At 42.8% G+C, this 22902-nt stretch overlaps 1 protein-coding gene across 2 annotated transcripts in view; it reads right to left on the bottom strand.

Moving 5' to 3' along the window:
* Window positions 1–22902, bottom strand: part of FRAS1 (Fraser extracellular matrix complex subunit 1) — a 352271-nt gene that overhangs the window by 78771 nt on the left and 250598 nt on the right. For both annotated transcript variants that reach the window (XM_069978024.1, XM_069978025.1), the window contains 8 exons: window positions 19554–19707; window positions 18609–18790; window positions 13106–13222; window positions 9396–9510; window positions 6410–6547; window positions 5300–5332; window positions 4198–4329; window positions 1285–1658 (listed from right to left, as the gene is read on the bottom strand). In XM_069978024.1, coding sequence (XP_069834125.1) covers window positions 1285–1658; window positions 4198–4329; window positions 5300–5332; window positions 6410–6547; window positions 9396–9510; window positions 13106–13222; window positions 18609–18790; window positions 19554–19707 — 1245 coding nt within the window. The remainder of the gene's footprint in view (window positions 1–1284; window positions 1659–4197; window positions 4330–5299; window positions 5333–6409; window positions 6548–9395; window positions 9511–13105; window positions 13223–18608; window positions 18791–19553; window positions 19708–22902) is intronic.

Genomic DNA, 22902 nt, shown 5'->3' with positions numbered 1-22902 from the left:
TAGCTTGTCTTTATGCTCAGACCACTTCCCGATAGCTTCCTTAGTACTTTAGATACAGTATCAAAAATACTTTAAGGGTGCCTTCACACATACCGACTCGCAGCAAAAAACTCGCTGCGAGTTTCTGCTACGAGCCGAGGTCCTGGAAGGCCCCTATCACTATATACAAACAGTGGTCTAAAAGACCGCTGCGTGTTTGTAATGTAGCCGCCCCCTTAACCCCTTCGGCTCCCGCACCGGTCCCGCAATGTAGCCGCCCCCTTAACCCCTTCGGCTCCCGCACCGCTGTCTCCATACATTACCTGGCTCTGGCTGCACGGGGTCCCGGCGTCTTGCTCTGCCGCCCAGCCAATCAGTGTGTTGCCCAGCCGCAGCCACTGATTGGCTGGGCGGCAGAGCAGGACCCCGTGCAGCCAGAGCCAGGTAATGTATGAAGACAGCGGTGCGGGACCGGTGCGGGAGCCGAAGGGGTTAAGGGGACGGCTGCATTACATACATGCAGCTGTCTTTAAGACCACTGCTTGTATGTAGTGATAGGGGCCTTCCAGGACCTCGGCTTGTAGCAGAAACTCGCAGCGAGTTTTTTGCTGCGAGTCGGTATGTGTGAAGGCACCCTGAAGGAGAAATATGGCAACACAGTACAAATATTCACCACAATAGACTTCTTTATTCTTCTATTATTAAAGGGGTATTCTGCTCGGGTAAACACTTGTTGAATCATCCCTTTCCCTAAAGACTATCAATGTGTTTCATACTTGTTATTATCTTCCCCCAATTCTAGGCTGCTGCTTTCTGCTGAGGACACTGTGTGTGAGCTGTTTACTTGTCTTTACTCTGTACCCCCTCTTCCCCACTCCCTTCTGAAATGGCTAATGTAAACAGTGTCCCTGTCTCTGCATTCTGTAATGCCTGGAGAGTTTATCACAGTGAGGTCACCGGCAAGTTGACCTCAGATTAACCCTTTCCAGCATTACAGAGTGCAGAGACAGCTGGCCAGGAACGCTGTTTACATAAACTGCTTTGGAAGGAAAGGAGGAGGAGGGGGTTCAGAGCAGAGACAGAGTTAACAGCTTACACATAGTTTTCTGTGTCTTTAGTAGAAAGCATTAAACTCAGAACTGGTGGAAGGAGACTGAAAAGATAATAATAGTATGGTATAAATTGTTTGTCTCCAGGACGGGGGATAATTCGATGATTGGGTGGAATACCCCTTTAATATAAAATGTAATTAAGGATTTTAAAGAAAAAAAAAAACAAAAGGAAGGAAGGAAAGAAATCACATACTGTGTAAGCAAGATTCGAGCTTGTTATGACAACAGAGCTTTTGCTCTGCACCGTTATGGACAAGAGAGAGCCAGGGACAAGACGAGGACCATTGTCGTTTGCCAATGTGACGACTACTTTCAGAAGAGTCGTGGTGGAAGTAACTCCATCAGTCACTGCAATTTCCATACTGTCTTCCGTTGTTGCAGAGCCATCGTGAACATAATGTATGGCATTTCTGTTGATATCTTCATATGTAAATGTATCATCCGATGTCATAGGAGTCTGGATACCATCTTCCGATTTCATAAGGACACCAAAACGAGGAGGTTCCACAACTTCATATAACAGATCTTCTGGAGCTGTGTCTGTATCACTCACTGAAAGCTGCATTCCTGCAAATGATATATGGAGATGACTGAAAATATCTGCTGCCCTGCAATCTGCGGCGAAATATTCAGTAACATACTCTCATGGTAGCAAAACATTTTATCGCTCTCTTAAACAACAGGGGTTGTGATTGTAAGCAGTTTTACAAAAAACTCTACAAGTTTTCTATGTTTAAATCCACATTATACATACGGCAAAACTGTGGTCCATGCTCCCTTAGTGCTGATATTTGTTTTTTATTTTCAGTTCAGAAAAAAAGACCAAATACAAGAAGTCCCAGTCCTTTGTGCACTCACACAAGGAAAGACACCTGTTCATCATGCAGGTTGTATATCAACTGAGGGCAATTAAATTATAATAACATTATCACTAGAGATGAGCGAACCTCGAGCATGCTCGAGTCCATCCGAACCCGAACTTTCCGCATTTGATTAGCTGTGGCTGCTGAAGTTGGATAAAGCCCTAAGGCTATGTGGAAAACATGGATATAGTCACTGGCTGTATCCATGTTTTCCAGACAACCTTAGAGCTTTATCCAAGTTTAGCAGCCCCCGCTAATCAAATGCCGAAAGTTCGGGTTCGGATGGACTCGAACCAGAACCCGGTTCGCTCATCTCTAATTATTACCTATGCAGCTTACCAGGAGACAATGCTCTTTGTTATGTAACAATTCAATCAATATAATGTCACTGTGTGATTGCAGAGGTTTTGGTGCTGTGTGACAGGAGAGCTGACCATACAATGCGAGTATCCCCAGGATTCTCTGCTACTGAATATGGACACGCAACAGATGTACACATGAACAATGAAGACTTGTCCCTCTCTATGCATGCTCAGGAATGGCTGTCAATCAATACCAATCCATGCCTCTAAGCAGGGGCGTAGCTACCATGAAGGCAGGGAAGGCGACTGCTATGGGGCCCTTGCAGAAAAGGGGCCCCAGAAAGTCTGCTCTGCCCTCATAGTAGATATGCCACAGACAGCTGCCTACCGCATCCCCCAGGGGCCCGGAGAGAAAGAGGGATCCGGCATTGCACTCTTCAGCCCGCTCAATGTAGTTCAGGGTGAGCGGGCTACACATCAGGAGAGGAAAAGAGCAGGAGGACCTGCCAGGTCTTGCACCGCACAGAATGAGAGGACGAAGGACCTTATCACATGACCCAAAGGTCCTCAATACTTCTGTGTGAAGATCAGCAGACTACAGGAGGAGGAGGGGGAAGCCTGGGAGCTGTAAGTGCTGAGTCTGTGAATGTATGTGTATCAGTGAGTGTGTGTATGCATGTATCTGTGGCTAAATATGTATATGTTAATGAGTGTATCTACTGTAGCTATGTATTTTTGTGTGTGTATATGTCAGTAGTGTCTGTGACTGGTGTATATGTGTGTGTATATGTAAGTAATGTCTGTAACACTTGTGTATATGTGTGTGTATATGTAAGTAATGTCTGTAATACTGGTGTATATGTGTGTATATGTAAGTAATGTCTGTTACACTGGTGTATATGTGTGTATATGTAAGTAATGTCTGTAAAACTGGTGTATATGTGTGCGTGTGTATGTATCTGTCTCTCTCTCTCTCTCTCTCTCTCTCTCTCTCTCTCTCTCTATATATATATAGTCTGTAGCACTGGTGTATATGTGTGTGTGTGTATGTCAGTAGTGTCTCAAGTGATTGACAGGTTTGCTCCCAAAGATGTTCTGCAGCAGCTTCTATTAATGCTGGGCTCTAATAAAAGAACCCACCATTAAAAGAAAATACAGCAGATATTATTTCTGGTTGAGTATTTCTTATTACACTGAGATGATTTCCCTGTATACAGTCTACTCATGGTGTATACATCAGCACTAGTGACATCACATTACAGCGTATATATGTGTGTATGTCAGTGGCGTATCTGTATATATGTTATTGGTGCCTCTGTGTGTGTATAAATGTGCGTCATTGTCTGTGTTTGGCGGGCGGGAGGGGGGTAGGGGAGCGTACAGGATTCATGGGGCCCCGTACAGATTTTTGCTATGGGGCCCCATGAATCCTAGCTACGCCCCTGCCTCTAAGCATGTTCTAAGCGTGTTCCTGTGTTTGGTCTCTTTCTTTGACTAGAGAACAGACCAAATATCGTCAGGGAGACACCTAGTGGCCATATGTATAATGTTGATTTAAACATAGAAAACCGAAAAAGAAATGGAGTATATTGTAAAACTGCTTGCAACCTGAGGCACGGAAATAAAATTTACACTTTCACTAGAGGACCAATATACAGGTATTATTACTGACTGTGCAACAAGAAACTGCTGACATATTCTCTTAGTTTGTCCACACCTACAACAAGTACAACGTGATCATACAGAAAAAAAACAGAATGGCCATTATATACAGTACTGTGTGTATATATATATATATATATATATATATATATATATATATAATGTTTCAAACCCTATTTGCTATATGCTTCCGATTTAACTTGCTGTCTTTGTTGCTTGAAGACTTATTTCCCACTTTACTTATTCAAAGTCTCTGAAGAGCAAATGCAAACTACAAACCAATAGGAACTCTTCCACCTTGTGTGACCTCAAGGAATGGAGCAGTGATCTGGAACACAGGAGGTTGCTGTTCATTTGAAAGCAAATGGATGGTAAATGGCATCTCCGCTGTGGTGAACTCCCCATCTGAAACTGAGAGCAAGAATGGAGAGCTGCAGTCAGATCATTTATTTCCACAATGTAACCTCCAGACTTCATTTTTACTTCTATACTAAGTTTTGCCAGAACACAGTTAAGCATAAATTATTCTCCTTAAGTAAAGCTCAGCAGCTATTAACAAAAGCTATTTATACAGCACATCTGGCAAATGGGTTTCTAATACCTTCCAATAATACTAATTACATTGTTAGATGCATATTTATTGTAGCACCTTTTAATATGTACATTTATATATTAACCCCTCTGTGACTAAAATATTCTGACCTTAAAGAGGTACCGCAGCGGTGTCAGAATGTTATATAGATTTGTTATTTACTTCTATTATCTCCAGTCTTCCAGTAATTACCAGTTGCTGTATGTCCTGCAGGAAGTGGTGTATTCTCTCCCGATTTTTAAATAGAAGTAATTACAATTCTATATAACTTTCTGATACCAGTCGATTTGAAAGAAAAAAAAAATAATGTAATGAGTAATGTATGACTATATAGCCAACTGGGTGTTGCCAGTTGGGGGTATGTACCAGCATTTTCTGAGACTATTATCTATTGAATACCTAGCACACACAATGAGGGCCCTTAAGTGATTTTCTCTATACAGCTGCAGCTGTCACTCAATAGGTAGAAAACAACACTACAACAAGATGCCAAGTATGCATAATATATGGTGGAACTGAAAACTGATTATAGTAGGGCTATGTTCCCACTAAGTAAAAAAAAAACAAAGGGAAAAAGGCGTCCATTTTTTATTTTAAAAAAATGTCTGGTATTGCATCATTTTCATTGACTTCAAGGAATTGCATTGAAGTCTAAGGCATAATGGATGTCATTTGCACACAGTGCACAGGCAAGAAAAAAACCTGGTCTGGGTATACAGTAGGTTATCTTTTTAGCTTATCTAATTTCTAGTCTTTATTCTGGCAAAAAAAATAAAAATTGTACATTACCTGTAAAGAAGAAATTCACCGATTCTGGAAGACCTAGAATATATACAAAATGTGCATTAACATAAACCTGGCAAATGTTTTACCATATAATAATGTGATTTGAGCATGGATTACAGGGAGCTGGTCTCTTCCCTCATAGGAAGTAAATGCCCCCCTCGGTACCTTATAACTGATAGGCACACCTTTCCAGTGCTGCGCTTTCCAGTGTGAGAAGTTAGTAGGACAGAGGCAACTAGACCATATAATGCTGTGGTTCTGGATGCTGTTTGCAGATGACATGACAGTTCCCTTTTAAAAGGAATTTGTCACTAGGTTTACGCTGCTTTAAAGAGAACCAATCACTGTTCTAATGCATATAACGCTGCTTACCATAGTTGGTGTGCAGTCCCCCTAGGGGGTGTATCAGATAAAACACTGTAACAGGGGGCGAGGTCGTATTTAGTCATCTGGATGGTGTCCAGGCCGTGACTAGTCACGGCTCTTTGTCAATGCGCTCTGCAGGGATGATTGACAGGCAAAGAAGCCTCTTTGCCTGGAGAGCATGCTGGAATAAAACACCTAGGAGGACAGAACACCAAGTATTGTACGACAAGACTTTAGCAGCTCTATTAGGAGCTTCTAACAACGTTATATGCATTACAATAGTGATTGTTTGTTTTTTAAATAACAGCAGCACAAACTAGTGACAGCAACACTGAGGAGAACATTGTATTACGTTCTCATTCTGTTAAGCTGCTCTCCTCATTTGCAGAAGAAAAAGTTTCATGCTGCGCAACTCTCCCTCCGCCACCCTCCACCCTCCAGCTGCTGATTGACAGCTGTTTGCCTATACACAATACATATGTATACAAAGTATACACAGACAACTGCCATTCAGCAGCCTGCAGGCAGAATGTGCTAGTGCTCATAAATATCTAGGACTACTGAGCATACACACATAATAAAGAGAACTAACCGTTGTCCTTGATATTGAAGAATATATCTTAATGATCCCGTCCCGGGCACTATAGAGGGATATCAGCAGGTTAGATTCCTCTAACCTGCAGATAGTTCCCCTAAAAAACTGTTAAGGACTTTGGATGAACAACAGATAAATAGGAGACAGGCTACCTGTAAAAGAGAAGTCCATGATCTCACTCAAGTGAGGGGCTGCTCTCGGTGGACGGTAGACAATATTTCCAACATTGATGTCAGCTTGTGTAAAGTATCTCACAGGAATCCGGGGCCTTTGTTTGTGCTCCAGAGTACCTGCATATAATACAAGAACATTATGAGGTAATGCACACTAGATTATAGAGTAATATGTTCCACAAGAGTTATTACTATAGTGTAGCAACAAAAAGTACTAGGTTTACATAACTCAAGAGCTTATATCTTTCAAAGGGGAATGCTGGTGATATTCTTTATTTTTCAAAACGTTCGATAGATTTGTAATTTACTTCTATTTAAAATCTTCAGTCTTCCAGTACTTATCAGCTGCTGTATGTCGTGCAGGAAGTGATGTATTCTTTCCAGTCTGACACAGTGCTCTCTGTTGCTACCTCTGTCCATGTCATGAACTGTTCTGAGCAGAAGCAAATCCCCATAGAACCTCTCCTCCTTTGGATAGTTGGTGACATGGACAGAGGTGGCAGCAGAGAACACTGTGTCAGACTGGAAAGAATACACCACATCCTGCAGGACATACAGCAGCTGACTGAAGTCTTGAGATTTTTAAATTAAAGTAAATTATAAATCTATATAACTTTCTGACATCAGTTGATTTGAAAGGATTTTTTTGACCCCTTTAACACACAAACATTAGCTAACTATAATTAATGACCAATAAGCTTGCACTATTTTGTCCGCAGCTTATTACTATATGACATATTCCAACAACGCACGCCTCATGTGACGTTTGGCTCTGGAGCAACACCATGTCCAATCCTTCAAGTTAAATGCAATATTGTGTTGGGTAAGGCTGGCTGAGACAGTAATGTGTGAGGAGAATTTAATTTAGCCGACACTTGAATGACTTATCTAGCGAGCACCCTGCTGTGATCCTCCACAACTTTATTAATCTCGAACTTTTTAGGCAGCTAGTTAATTAACTTCAATAAAGAATGATTTACCATAAATCCTTGTTATTAGACGGTGCTTACAGCCCATTTATACAGCTCAATTGCACTGCAACAAACCCTGGAGAAATGTACCTTGTTACAGAGCTCATTCCCTTATGAAGTCTGCACATTATTAAACCCACATAAACATTCACATTAGAAAAGTCCACACCTGCCATTTCTATTCTGCACCATCTACCTGTCTGTGTCTATCTGTCTCTTTCTCTATTAAATCTTCCAACAGGGATGTTGGAAAACCATGTGAAGTAAAGGGCAGAAGGGCGTCCATGGATGGGATGAGGTGGTTTGGTAACCCAATTCTGGTTGGGCCCTGTGTTGTTGTTGGGCCCTTTGCTGTTGCTACTTTAGCCTGCCTATAATTCCATCCTGAGCAGTGCAGTATCTATAAATACACAGCACATAAAAAACTCAAGTGCTACTCCCATTTAAAGGGGTACTCCAAAGTGTTTTTTTAATCAACTGTTGTCAGAGACTTATGCCCCTATTCCACGGGTCGTTTTAGAGGAGCAAACGAGCGCTATTAGCGCTCGTTTGCTCCTCGTTCGCCGCTCGCTGCCGCCGCTATTCAACGCGGCTGCAGCGAGCGGGTGAGTGCGGGAGGGGCGGCGGGGAGCTGCGGGGGGGCTGCTCGGAGGATCGCTGATCGTCCGGGCAGCCCATAGGATATAGCAGCGTCTGCTGCCGATGCTCCTATTCAAAGGAGCGACGGCAGCAGATCGCTGCTATATCAGTCGCTTGTTTTTCAACATGTTGAAAAACAAGCGACTGCAACGATCAGCCGACATGAACGATGTCGGCTGATCGTTGCACTCTATTCCAAGGAACGATTATCGTCCGTAGCGGTCGATATCGTCCGAAAACGAACGATAATCGTTCCGTGGAATAGGGCCATTATAACAGATTTGTAAATTACCTTTGTAAATTACTTAATCAGCCATTGTATGCCCTGCAGGAAGTGGTGTATTCTTTCCAGTCTAACACAGTGCTCTCTGCTGCCACCTCTGTCACATCAGGAACTGTCCAGAGCAGGAGAGGTTTTCTATGCGGATTTGCTACTGCTATGGACAGTTCCTGACAAGGACAGAGATGGCAACAGGGAGTACTGTGTCAGACTGGAGTAAGTACACCACGTATTGCAGGACATAAGCTGATAAGTACTGGAAGACTGGACATTTTTTTAAAGAAATAGTTTACAAAACTATATAACTTTGTGACACCACTTGATTAGAATTTTTTCTCTGGAGTACCCATTTAAATACTTGGTTGTGGTGCTGAGACTCTCGCCTATTGCTAGAATGAGCAGGGAGAAGCACCCAGCTATGTGCTTCTCTCTCTGTCCCTCTAATTGCTGCAGGAGATGGATTTTATAGTAAGTCTATGAAGACTGTCTCCTGCAGCTCAGAGAGAGATGTGAAGAGAAGCACTTGGAGCCCTTTTAAAGGGGCTGCGGATAACAAGCACTGATTCTTTCAATGCTTCAATCTCTGGCTCATTCATTATCATCAACACCACATCCCCGTTTACACAGGGCAATAAGCAGTGGATAACAATAATTTTATTGGCAGCACAAAAGATCTAATCAGCTGAATAATAACCCATTAGATTTTGTAGCTAAGTACAGGCAAATAACATACTTTATGTATAAATGCTCAGTGGTGATTATACAGCTTGTTTATGTAAAAAAAAAAAAAAATCTTTCTGAAAAGCTTTCAATAAAAAACAGTTGACGCTAACAAAATAGTGAAAATGATACATATGAACCCAGCCTTACAGACGGAGCCTTTTATAACATGTGTTAAAGGCCATGCCACTCGAAGTAACAATGTATCTGAAGAACAAGGCACCTGCCACAAAGCATCTCTTCTTATGTTTGTAGCTATAATTTCCTTTCAAGAAATAAAAAGGATTTTTGACAACTAAGCAATCTTTCCCAATGGTAATAAACTGAAGAAATTTCCACCAATTTGTTGCTTTACCTTCATGTGCTTGTAAGGGAACGGTCACATTGTAAACTATTTTATCACTGGGGCTTTCAGAATCGACAAATGACAAATAATGGGATCCGATCACTGTTATTCGATCTTCAAGAGCCTGAAAAATATGTTAATACATGTAATGAACAAGCCATATTATAGGACACGCTTCACTCCATTCAGACTTGACTAAGCTGGGATTTCACTATTTTGGCTCTAGGCACTAGATATCTGGGGACAGGGGTCATATAGGGGTATATAATATATTTAAACGGATACTACAGCAAAGTTAAAGGGGTTATCCAGCAAAAAAATGCTTCCTTCAAATCAACTGATAGCAGAAAGTTATATAGATTTGTAACTTACTTCTATTAAAAAATCTCAAGTCTTCCCATACTTATTAGCTGTTGTATGTCCTGCAGGAAATGTTTTTTTTTTTGTCTGACACAGCACTCTCTGCTGCCATCTCTGGCCTAGACAAGAACTGTCCAGAGCAGGAGAGGTTTTCTATGGGGATTCATAGAAAACTGAGACAGAGTCGCCTGTCTCAGCCAGAGATGTCAGCAGAGAGCACTGTGTCAGAATGAAAATAAAACAAGATTTCCTGCATGACATACAGCAGCTAATAAATATGGGACCTGATATCAGTTGATTTGAACGAAAAAGATTTTTGCGTGATAACTCCTTTAAAGGGAACCTGTCACCCCCCGTGCCGGGGTGACAGGCTCCCGACCCCCCGTTAGAGCCCCCTATACTTACCTAATCCCGCCGGGTCCCGCTTCTGGAGGTGGTGGGGTGACGGAGATCTCAGCCGCTGCAGCCCGGCGCGCGCTGAGAGATGAGTCCAACACTCATAGAGAATGACGGAGCGCTGGACTCTCCTGTCATTCTCTATGGGTGTTGGACTCATCTCTCAGTGCGCGCGCCGAGCTGCAGCAGATGATATCTTCATCACCCGACCACCTCCAGAAGCGGGACCCGGCGGGATTAGGTGAGTATAGGGGGCTCTAACGGGGGGTCGGGAGCCTGTCACCCCGGCACGGGGGGTGACAGGTTCCCTTTAACTGGTGCCAAAAAGTGCCAGAGATTTGTAAATTACTTAAAAAAAATCTCCAGTATTCCAGTACTTCTCATCTGCTGTAGAATACACTTTTAGGGTCTGTCCACACGTACAGACTCGCAGCATAAATCTCGCTTCGAGTCTGGCAGGTCCTGGCAGTTCCCTGTCACTACATACTCGCAGCTGTCTGAAAGACCGCTGCGAGTATGTAATTCTGCTGCCCTCTTAACCCCTTCGGCTCCCGCTCTGCTGCATGTATACATTACCTCTCCTTGCTGAATGGGGTCCCGGCGTACTGCTCTCTTGCCCAGCCAATCAGTGGCTGCAGCTGGGCAACACTGGCTGAGCGGGAGAGCAGTACGCCGGGACCACATGCAGCAAGGAGAGGTAATGTATACACGCAGCACAGCAGAAGAAGGGGTTAAGGGGGCGGCAGAGTTACATACTTGCAGCAGTCTTTCAGACAGCTGCGAGTATGTAGTGACAGGGAACTGCCAGGACCTGCCAGACTCGACGCGAGATTTATGCTGCGAGTCTGTATGTGTGGACAGACCCTGAATACATTTCTTGTTTATTTTGTTTTATTACTTTTTTTCTACATTCTCACTATTAACCCCTTCATGACCGAGCCCATTGATGCACAGATGTCCGGATTAAATTAGTGCAGTGTTCCTCCCCGCCTTCAAAGAGCCTTAGCACTTTTATTTTTCCACCTACAGGGCTTGCTGAGGTGTCATTTCTTGCACCATGATCTCCAGTTTTTATTGGTATCATATTGGTGTAAAAGAAAATTTTTGATCGCTTTTTATTTGCTCACCGTGCGGGAACAATAATGTTATATTTTAATTAATTAGAGATGAACGAACCGGGTTTGGGTTTGAGTCCGTCCGAACCCAAACAATCAGCATTTGATTAGCTGGGGCTGCTGAACTTGGGTAAAACTCTAAGGTTGTCTGGAAAACATGGATTCAGCCAATGACTATATCCATGTTTTCCACATAGCCTTAAGGCTTTATCCAAGTTCAGCAGCCACCGCTAATTAAATGCCGAAAGTTCGGGTTCAGATGAACTCGAGCATGCTCGAGGTTCGCTCATCTCTAATTTTAATATATTGTACATTTTTGCACGCTACGATATACAGTATATTATGTTTATTTATTTATTTTACATATTTAGATTTTTATAATGGGCAAGGAGGTATATTAAACATTTATTGGGGGTTCATATAAGGTTTTTTTAAATACTTTTAAAAACTTCTTTTAATTACACTTTTAATTTACTGTAAAACATGCAATCAATAGACTGCATATACTGATCTATGCTATGCCATAGCCTAGATCAGTGTTATCGGCAATCTGTACATAGAGCCTGCCTGAGAGCAGACTCTATACATAGATCCAACAGGACCAAGGTAAGTGACTTACCCCAGCCATCGGTACAAGCGATTGGACCATGCTGCGGGGATCCCGATCAGACAGTGTCAGGGGCTTGTCCTGTTACTGACAACCTTAAACGCCGCGATCGCTGTGCATTGCAGCATTTAAGAGGTTAATGACAGGCAGCTGCGGGATCCCAGATGCTGGGCTCCCAGGACACTGATGTGTGCGTTACGCTCTCACTGTAGCGGTCCTGCACACATCAAACCCTTTTGAGAGTCAGGAACATACATATATGCTCCTGCTGCACGGTATGTGCAGCAGGAACGTATACGTATACAAACAGATTGCTGATGTGAATGGGTTAAAGTCAGTATGTTTTTTTCCTATGGTAAGGAGCCAAAGAGAAGGGGGGGGGGAGGGTGCTCACAGGCAGCACAGTTGAGGGAGAAGCTGGGCACCTTAATCTCTTCAGTGAAAAAGGAGCACAGGGGGCCATTCACTTCAATGGGAGCTGAGCTGCAGTAACTTGGCACAGCCACTACACAGTGAATTGGAGCTGTTTACTTCTAGCGCCAATTACTGTGTACATCCAGGTACAGCCACTCATAAACCTATCAGCACGATTGTGCTGATAAAGCTGCTAGCAGTACCAAACAGATGTCCTAAACAGCCTGTTGGAGGACACGTTGACATGCAGAGGCCACCCCAATCCCTAGATCACAGTGCTCTGCATAAAAGAGATTTACCCAGGATATAAAGTTATCGAAACACAAAGATATGGTAGGTTTAGGACATCTGTTTGGTGTTGTTGGCAGCTTTATTAGCACAACCGTGCTAACCCATGCATCAGCAGCCAGCCACACATTACTATTACACGTAGCGATGCACGGTCGGCGGACAATGGTTTTTAAACATGTTGAAAGACAACCATCGGCTCATGATCGGTTCCTCAGCTGATTGTTGTCTTAATTATACGGAGCCATGTATGCCCAAATCGGCCTGATAGTGGCAGAGAATCACTTCATGTAATAGGGCTCTAAAACAGTTGAATAGGTAGTTAACATAGAAGGATATAGAACTGTAGGACAAAACTGCTGTCACATACATCATGGCTTAACCCGTAATAGTCTAGTGCAAGAATTATTGTAGCAGTGAACGTATGGCGCCTTCATTATATGAGCACAGGTCTGCTTGTCTGTGATGCACAGGTCTGAATGTCTCTGATGCACTAAAGGAAACCCTTTTATAAAATATACTGATTGATAATTCTTTACTGTCATTAGGAGGGAGGATCCTGGAGAAAGCTGTGGTGCCTCTGGGTGGTTGGGTAAGATACCAATACTGAATGTGTGTCTGTCTTGGGGGGCTTGATTTGTTGATGCACTGGAAATCTGTAAGCAGAAGAATAGCACACACTTAATATAATATTCTTATCTGACACAAAATAAACCCTAAAATAAATTAGATATACTATAAAGCAATCAGAATTTAGCACATTCCTTCATATAGGTTAATGCCTACTATATTCTGTAATACACTAATATATATATAATCCCCCCCCACAAGAAGTATATTAAAACATAATACACTACTATACCCATATCCTGACAATTCCTTCCTCCCTACTTTTGATTACCTGCCCCACGGAATAGAAATAATAAGTTTCAACTCCCTTGTGAGATCTCAGCAGCACTGACAGACTAGCATCAGTAGTAATATCACTGGATTATATAAGGGAATTTCTGTTTATCTGCTGTAATATTCAAGTTTCAGTTCAAGTGAATGATACATGGATCAAAGTCATAAAAAAAAGTAGTGTGCTTTGGAATTCACAAAAGCACAAAATTCACAATTTGCAACATTCACAACCCCCCCTCCCCCTTTAGGTCTATGCACTTATTATAGATTATGCTCCACATGCTGATTGTTATACTGTACAGTTTTGCAGATCTATCCATTTGGGTTGGACATAATGGGGGAGATTTATCAAAATATGTAAAATTTAGACTAGTGCAAACTGCCCACAGCTCAGCTTTCCTTTCAGCACTGCCTAAAGCTGAGCTGTGATTGGTTGCTGTGGGTAGTTTGCACCAGTCTAAATTTTACACCCTTTGATAAATCTCCCCCAATGTCTAGAATATCCCTTTTTCTACATATTCAAGTTCCTCTTCCTGACATACTTGCCATCAACAGTAAGGGCTTCTTCACATCACTATTTGTGCCTTCGAGGCATGGATATGTTGGGAAACTGTTAAAATGACACGCTGATGTATTTCATGTCAATAGCCTAAGGTTAGTCAGCTAGTGACTACACTTGGGTGAGCCAGGTCTCGAACTAAAAAGTCCAGTGAACCATGCTTCTCCGTCTGAAACAAATTCCTGGATCTGCTTAAAAAAATCACTTGAACATAGTAACTAGCTGACTAGGCTAAGGGTCCCTTCACATGGTTCGATATGGGGCAGAGACAACTTATACAAGGCATGATAAATCTGGCATCTGGCACAAACAATTGCAGCATTCTTTGTGTGGCCATTAACATTAATTGTTATCAACCACATATCCCCTGTTTACACAGAGATATGTATGGCCGATAATGACAAATTTTACCGCCGCACAAAAGAACTAATCAGCCAATCAGCCGTTGAGAGAGAGTGTTTTCCCAATGGGACTTTTACACGGGCCGTCTATTGGCTGAATAAGCATTTCTAGAAACGCTCATTAGCAAATAACGATACATCGGCGTGTTTCCTGACATAGCTGTGCCTAAGAGGCACAATTCGTAGTGTGAACCCAGCCTAACACCAAATTTTCCTCAGTTACGTGGCCTATATCCCTTGATAAATTTTATTACTTGAGTTATTTTTTTTATTTTTCTTAAATCTGTTAATCTGTTTAAGGCTAGACTTGGGCTTTAATGTAAGCGAGTGACAATCTGTTAGATCGACGATCACTTACAGAGCCTAGAAGGCCATCGGGGACTCTGGAGAGGTATGTACAGCATATAACTTTATTATTTTCGTAACACATTTCTTAGCCGTTGACCGTGCATCACTATTACACGTAGCGATGCACGGCTAATAATTTTTAAACATGTTTATAAGGCAACGATCAGTTGATGATAACACAGAGCAATAATCTGCCAAATCAGTCAGGCTCTGTGTAATAGGGCCCTTAGGCTAGATTTTTTCTGAAAGAATGCCACTAAAAAACAGAAAATTTGGTGCGTGGTGTTTTCTGGCTCAAAAACACTTCGGCCACGGGACATTTTTTGTTATAGTGTTGTTTAAAGGGGTTGTCCGGCGCTAAAAAATTATTCACAGAATAACACACATTACAAAGTTATACAACTTTGTAATGTATGTTATGTCTGTGAATGGCCCCCTTCCCCGTGTCCCACCACCCCCACCCGTGTACCCGGAAGTGTGGTGCGCTATACATACCTGTCACGTGCCGACCACGGTCTCCGATCCTCAGCAGTGACGTCTTCTTCGGGAGGCCGGCGGATCTTCCCGAGTGCCGGCCACCCTCTGCAGCGTTATCCGAAGCTCAGCCGCGATTGGCTGAGCATAACTGTGCTCAGCCAATCGCGGCTGAGCGGCTGATGACGCGGCCACATCATCAGCCGCTCAGCCGCGATTGGCTGAGCACAGTTATGCTCAGCCAATCGCGGCTGAGCTTCGGATGACGCTGCAGAGGGCGGCCGGCACTCGGGAAGATCCGCCGGCCTCCCGAAGAAGACGTCACTGCTGAGGATCGGAGACCGTGGTCGGCACGTGACAGGTATGTATAGCGCACCACACTTCCGGGTACACGGGTGGGGGTGGTGGGACACGGGGAAGGGGGCCATTCACAGACATAACATACATTACAAAATTGTATAACTTTGTAATGTGTGTTATTCTGTGAATAATTTTTTAGCGCCGGACAACCCCTTTAAAGCCAGTTTGGGTTTTAGGTGTGTGTTTAGTTTTTTGAAATTGTGGTAGAGCCTGCATGCAGAGTTTTTTTCACAGAAACCTTTTTTGTGCCTACAGTAAATAAAATTAGAAAACACTTAAAAAGACTGCAAAAAAGCTGGAAAAAATGTTGGCAGTTTTTTTGGGGGAAAAATGCTGTGCAAAAGTTTTTTTTTTGCAATATAAGCTATGCTATTAAAAAACTAGGGGTGTCCTAGTTATTTTGTCCAAATGCTCTAGTTATCATAACAGCTATATTGGGGCACAAAGTGGCCTAACTACTATATGTTCACTATACCTTCAGATAGCTGCTTTTAATCCAAGATCTGTCCTGGGGTCCATTCGGCAGGTGATGCAGTTATTGTCCTTAAAAAACAACTTTCAAGCTGGCAGCCTGTGCCAAACGGGAGTATCTGTGCCCTAACTTTGCACCACCCCTCCATCCCTCCTCCCCACCCTCTTCATCATTAGGAATGCCACTGGAACATTTTCTACATGCTGAACACTGCACTGCACTGGAGCATTCCTAATGATGAAGAGGGTGGGGAGGAGGGACGGAGGGGTGGTGCAAAGGGCACAGATACTCCCGTTTGGCACGGGCTGCAAGTTTAAAAGTTGTTTTTAGGACAATAACTGCATCACCTGTCGAACGGACCCCAGGACAGATCTTGGATTAAAAGCAGCTATCCAAAGGTACAAGTGGTTTGGGGGTGTCAGATTGTAGGTACAGAGTCGCTTTAATACTATATAGAGGCACAGAGGTTCATAATACTACATGATGGCTTGGGGGGCTTAAAAAGGGAACTATCAGCAGGTTAGACTAATCTAACCTGCTAATAGCCCTCAATTGTGCAGGAGATGCAGAGGATGAAGGTATGTCTATTAACTTCATCCTCAGCACAGTTCATTCCAGTGCAGTTAGATGTTTGCTCCATGGTCCGGTAAAACTGTTAGATGCACTGGAGCACCCCCATATTGACAATATGCAATATTTTTTATCATTAGAAAGGGGGCAGCCAGCCGTGGGCAGACTGGTGCTTTGGGGGTGGGGCAGTTCTTCTAATGGTGCCCTAGTGCTCCTAGGACCATGGAGCAAACATTCTAACTACACCGAAACAGCAAGGATGAATGAAGGTAAGAGATATACCATCATCCTTGGCTTCTCCTGCACAATAGATTAAATTCGCATAAGCTGCTGATAGTTCCCCTTTAATACTATATGGGGGCACAGAGGAGGCGTTACTACTATATGTCCTGAAGCTAGGAACCTAAAATGTTTCTCTGGCAGATTCTGAAGAATTGTGCCCTTGGCTGGATGGGAAAGAAAAATACATGACTCCAATGAGAGAAGATGTAACTTGCGAGTCACTAACTACATGTGCATTGTCATTATTTGTACAGTCTGCACAGCCTGTGTAGAACTGGTATCTGCCATGGTCACCGCATAGGGCGATATTGGTCCTAGTTTAGTATAGGATTTTATTCGGTAACAGTATGGTCTCAATAGCAGTGGTCATAGCCATGAACCCTTAGACATGCAATCTTCGTAAATAGTGAACTAATAATCTGTGTTATTAGCAAACATTGTACCAGGTGTGTAATACAAGTTCATTTTATGTTTTTAGTTAGGCACATCATTTTCCTTTGAGAGTAGTGGGTAGCGAGTTCATTATAAGACAAGACGGTAGTAATTTAGAGGAACGTTAAAAAGATTTGCTTACATCTGCATCAAATGTTCCCAGGTCACTCCTTATCTGTCTGTGTTATCTAGTGAGTTACTCTGCAAATTGCTTTAATCACCTGTACTGATGGATTGCCAGCGTACAATCATCAAGAGGTCCTTGTAATAATAGCTGCAATGAACACTACGTGCTCAAATTCCTAGAATAAACAGATGCTCATATCTACGGCAGAGAAACTGGCCAAGGATTATCACTATGTTAAATAGTCCTTTGCCCTCCAGGCATATACAGGTAAACAAATATAATATGCGCCTATAATGCAATATTGCAAAACTAGATAGTTATGTATATTTTTATCTGCAGAAATTATTTCACAGAAGTTTCAACAGGAAGTACATCCATAATAGTTGTGCTTAGTTTTCCAGAGTAAAAAAGTAGCACATTTCTGTGCCATCAGTAATTTGTTCAGTTATATCTAACTTCCCCCTTTTTAAGCTGCCTTGGCTTCTTTCAGAAAAAGCAGAAAGCGCCTAACAGGAGGCAACATATTTATGCATTATGGCACATTTTGTTCTGTTTATCTCCACCTTATGGCCAGTTGCAATATAAAGGTCCTTTTACACACAAAGATCTCTCGTAGACATCCGTGCTGTCAGTTTCCCTTTATCATCATTGGACCAACATTCCGTTTACACAATTTTAAGCCTGTTTTAGGTTCACAATCAGTCAAGAATAGGGCACTTTGCTCATCCTCAGCTGATCGCTGTCACTTTTACATGGGGAGATTATAGGCCGCAGGAGTATGTTTTACAACACACCATTCCAATAATCAGCCCATGCCCCTTAAGGTGAATTCGCAAAAATTAAAGGGGTTATCCAGTGCTACAAAAACACGGCGACTCTTGCCCCACTCTTGTCTCCAGATTGGGTGGGGGTTTGAAACGCAGTTCCATTAAAGTAAATGGAGCTTAATTGCAAACCACACCTGAACTGGAGACAAGAGTAGGGCAAACGTGGCCATGTTTTTGTAGCACTGGATACCCCCTTTAAGTAACAAGATAAACTATTTCCCATGCTAATAAAACAGAAGTTAAAAAACAGAGAACATCAAGCACCAGTTCTAAAATGAACATTGTACCTGGAAGCTGAATGAATCTCTTCCTTGTGAATGGGAACCAGAATGTCTGTACCATAGAAGGCCCTCGTTGATATCCTGCTGTGTGAAAGAGGTGGCTGGAGCAGCAAATCGCCCATCAGGCAACCGCTGCCAGCTATTTGCTGGTCCATCAGCTGACATGGAAAGCAGAAGAACAATGTCCCCTGAAAAGGTAAAATTAGTAAGCCTTTATAAAAGAGTTTCTTTGTAAAGTAGAGATCTAGAGATGAGCGCAACTGGGGCATGCTCGAGTCCAATCATTCAGCATTTGAATACCGGAGGCTGGCAAACCACGGATACAGCCTTTGGCACATGGCTGTATCTACAGTATGTTTTCCCAGACTCCCTAGTGCTGAAGCCAACTTCTTCAGCCACCGGTATTCAAATGCAGAGCAATCACACTCAAGCATACTTGAGTGCTATAATCTCTAAATCTATCCAATACAGTTAGAATTTGAGGCACATTACATGGATCGAGAAACTGAGTAAACTGCATTTTCTAGTCACATACATAATAATGCACCATAAAAAGTCAGAATATTAGAGGTTATCCAATCATATCCACAATCATCCAGAAACAGCACTATTCTTGTCTTCAGTTTGTTTGCGGTATTGTAGGTCAGTTCCATTGAAGTGAATGGAGCTGAATTGTAATACCACACACAATCTGGGGACAGGTGTGGCGCTGTTGTTGTATATTTTCTAATTTTGTATATCCCCTTTAAGTAATTTGCAGGAAACAAGAAAAGAAGATAAGATGATAAGTGATAACATACAAGATACAGTGGATAAAATAATTTTCGGCATAGGTAAAGAAGTGTCTGACACTGTATAAAAAGACATAATTCGCAAAAGATTGAAATATTATTCACAACAGGACATGATATTGCACGAAAAAAAGAACAAAGAAAACCTAATAGTAAGTACCATATTGTGGATGTTCATTTGTAATGGTGTATTGGATATCAGAGTCAGCCACACCAAAGGCCCTGGCCTGCAGGAGTCTATTTGATATCTGAAGCATTCCTCCCTCTGGGACCCATACAGGCGCGTTTAATACAAGCTGTATTCCACCGTTCATCTATGGTCAAGGGAAGAAAGGAGTTAAGTGCGAAAGATTAGGAATCAGTGCATCACTTCCAAATTCACCCATAATAATTGTGCTGAGTCAGGGCATTTACATCCAAAAAATTGTAAATCATTAAAATGTTAATTACCTAATCCCTGCTAATGTAGTCAGTACATTTCTAATGAATAAATAATAGTAGAATAACTTATATGTTTTGCATTCGCATAGCTTTTAGACAGAATGTAGGGGTGCAGTGTAGAGCTGCAATGCTGGCAGAATGCTGTGCAAAGGAGCCCCATTCACTTCATTTGTTCTTTGGTTTGGCTGGTTTCCCACAGAAGTTATATACATCGATTAGTAAGTTTTGGTATATTCTAGTTATATGCCGTTAATTCAAAGTTGCACATACATCTTTTACTTATTATTTACTTTATTACTGACTGTATTTCAATGTCCTTAAAATACTACCACAGTCCGGCGTAGGGCAAAAAAACTACTATGGGCAGGGGGTGGGGGGGAAAAAAAAAAGCCAATATGCTTACCACTCCCCAAGCCTACGCTGTATTGCATTAAAGAACTCCCGGACCCCGCCAGCTGTTATCTTTTCCCTGGTTCTTGGTACATTCCGACCTGGGTTCAACATCACAGACAGGTGGGATTTATCCTGCTCAGCCAATCAGTGGCTGCAGCAGTGTCCCGCCCCAGTCACTAACTGGCTGAGCGGGGCATCTGTTAACCTGGTCTTGACGTAGCCGGCGGGGTCCAGGAGTGGGACACGCTGCTGTGCAGGCACCACAACAGGTAAATATGACTACATGTCCCCAAATATTTTTTTTTGGACACATGCTGGACTTCTCCTTTAAAGGGGTTATCCAGGATTAGAAAAAGCACAACCCATTTCTTATAAATAACAGCGCCACTCCTGTCTATGGGTTGTGTGTAGTACTGTAATTCAGCTCTATTAACTTTAACAAAACCTTAAAATGAAACCCAAACTAAGGACAGGAGAGGTGCCGTTTTTTTTGGATAAAAGTCATGTATTTCTAAGCCTTGATAACCCTGTTAAATGGACACTGTCATAAAAAAACAAAAAACATTTGACATCACAGGGACATGAAGAATGATTGACTCCTATAGCATCCGTAGTGCGCAGAAAACAAAAGCTTTATTTACAACATTTGGTACAAAAGGCACGTTGTTTCAACCCCGCATAGATCTTTATCAACCATGCGGGTCGAAAAGTTGTGCCCAGGGGCGTAGCTAATGTCTCTTGGGCCCTGGTGCAAGAGGTCAACTTGGGCCCCCCCTTCCTTGATACTATTGGTGTGTATATATATCACTATCACCACCATATTGTTACTGACCAAATCCAGTATACTAAATCCAATAAAACACAGTACCAGATTTCAAGTAACAAATAACACCACCGCATATTGACTAACACCACCGCTGCTACTGACTAATACCACCACATACTGACTAACACCACCGCTGCTCCTGACTAATACCACCAAATACTGACTAACACCACTGCTGCTACTGACTAATACCACCACATACTGACTAACGCTACCGCATACTGACTAATACCACCACATACTAACGCCACCGCTGCTACTGACTAATACCACATACTGACTAATATTACCGCATACTAATACCACCACATACTGACTAACACCACCACTGCTACTAATACCACCACATACTGACTAACACCACTGCTGCTATTGACTAATACCACCACATACTAACACCACCGCTCTCCTGACTAATACCACCAAATACTGACTAACACCACTGCTGCTACTGACTAATACCACCACACACTAACACCACCGCTGCTACTGACTAATAATACCACATACTGACTAATGCTACCGCATACTAATGCCACCACATACTGACTAACACCACCACTGCTACTGACTAATACCACCACATACTGACTAACACCACTGCTGCTATTGACTAATACCACCACATACTGACTAACACCACCGCTGCTACTGAATAAAACCCTCTGTACACAGATCACTATCACCTCATCCAGTCATGTAGAGGTACCCAGCTCTACACAGGCTTAGTACACCATATACATTACAGTGCAGTTACATCAGGTGACTCACAGGGGACATCTTCTCTGATCAGAGTTCTTCCCTTTTCATCTTCTCCATCTCTCCTGGGCCATTATGAGAACTTCTCCGAGCCACAAATCCACAGAATCTGCCAGACAGACATATTTGGCTCCTCACTCTGGCACCATTCTCATCTCTATACTAACTGCACATCTGTATTGGCTCCTTTACACCCTCATTTAGTAGGTAGCCCTGACATGTGATCCCCCTTATAGTATATGCCCCCCTCTGTGCATGCACCCCTCGTGTAGTCCACCTTATAGATGGCCTCCATGTTGTCCCCCTTATAGATGCCCCCCATGTTATCACCTTAAAGTGACACTGTCACCCCCTTTGTGCATTCTGACATCTCTACACAGGTGTAAAGGGTAAATTTAGCGTTTTTCATACCTTATTTCATATCATACATCATGGTGCTTGTTCAAGTAAAAAGTCATCTTTTATCAACTGCAGATTGTGTTAAGTGGGCGTGGCTTCGTGGCAGTAGTGCCACTTAGCCCCGCCCAGAACGGTACTGCCCCCTTGGCGCCCATTGGTTGGCCAGCGTAAAGGGGGTGGGGTCTAGACCTTTCGACCAGCCAGTTCCAATGGCCGGTGAGGCCAACTGTGGTGTTGTGGGCGGGGCTAAATGGCGCTAATGCCGTGAGGCCCCGCCCACTTAACACAATCTGCAGTTAATAAAAGATTACTTTTTACTTGAACAAGCACCATGACGTATGATATAAAATAAGTTATGAAAACCACTAAATTTACCCATTACACCTGTGTAGAGATGTCAGAATGTACAAAGGAGGTGACAGTGTCACTTTAAAGATGTCCCCCCATGTTATCACCTTATAGATGCCCCTCATGTTATCCCTCATATAGATGGCCGCCCATTTTATCCCCCTTACAGATGCCCCCCCATATTGTCCCCTCCTCCTGCCCCTCCATCACCATACTACTACCCCTTTCATCCTCCTGCTCCTCCATCATACTACAACCTCCTTTCATCCTCCTGCTCCTCCATATTTATATTACTACCCACTTCATCCTTGTCCATCATCATACTAATACCCCTTCATCATCC

Source organism: Dendropsophus ebraccatus, chromosome 7 (assembly GCF_027789765.1).
Source record: "Dendropsophus ebraccatus isolate aDenEbr1 chromosome 7, aDenEbr1.pat, whole genome shotgun sequence".
Lineage (NCBI taxonomy): Eukaryota > Metazoa > Chordata > Amphibia > Anura > Hylidae > Dendropsophus > Dendropsophus ebraccatus.
Note: the sequence above shows the minus strand (reverse complement) of the source record. Positions and strands in the feature narration are given on the sequence as shown.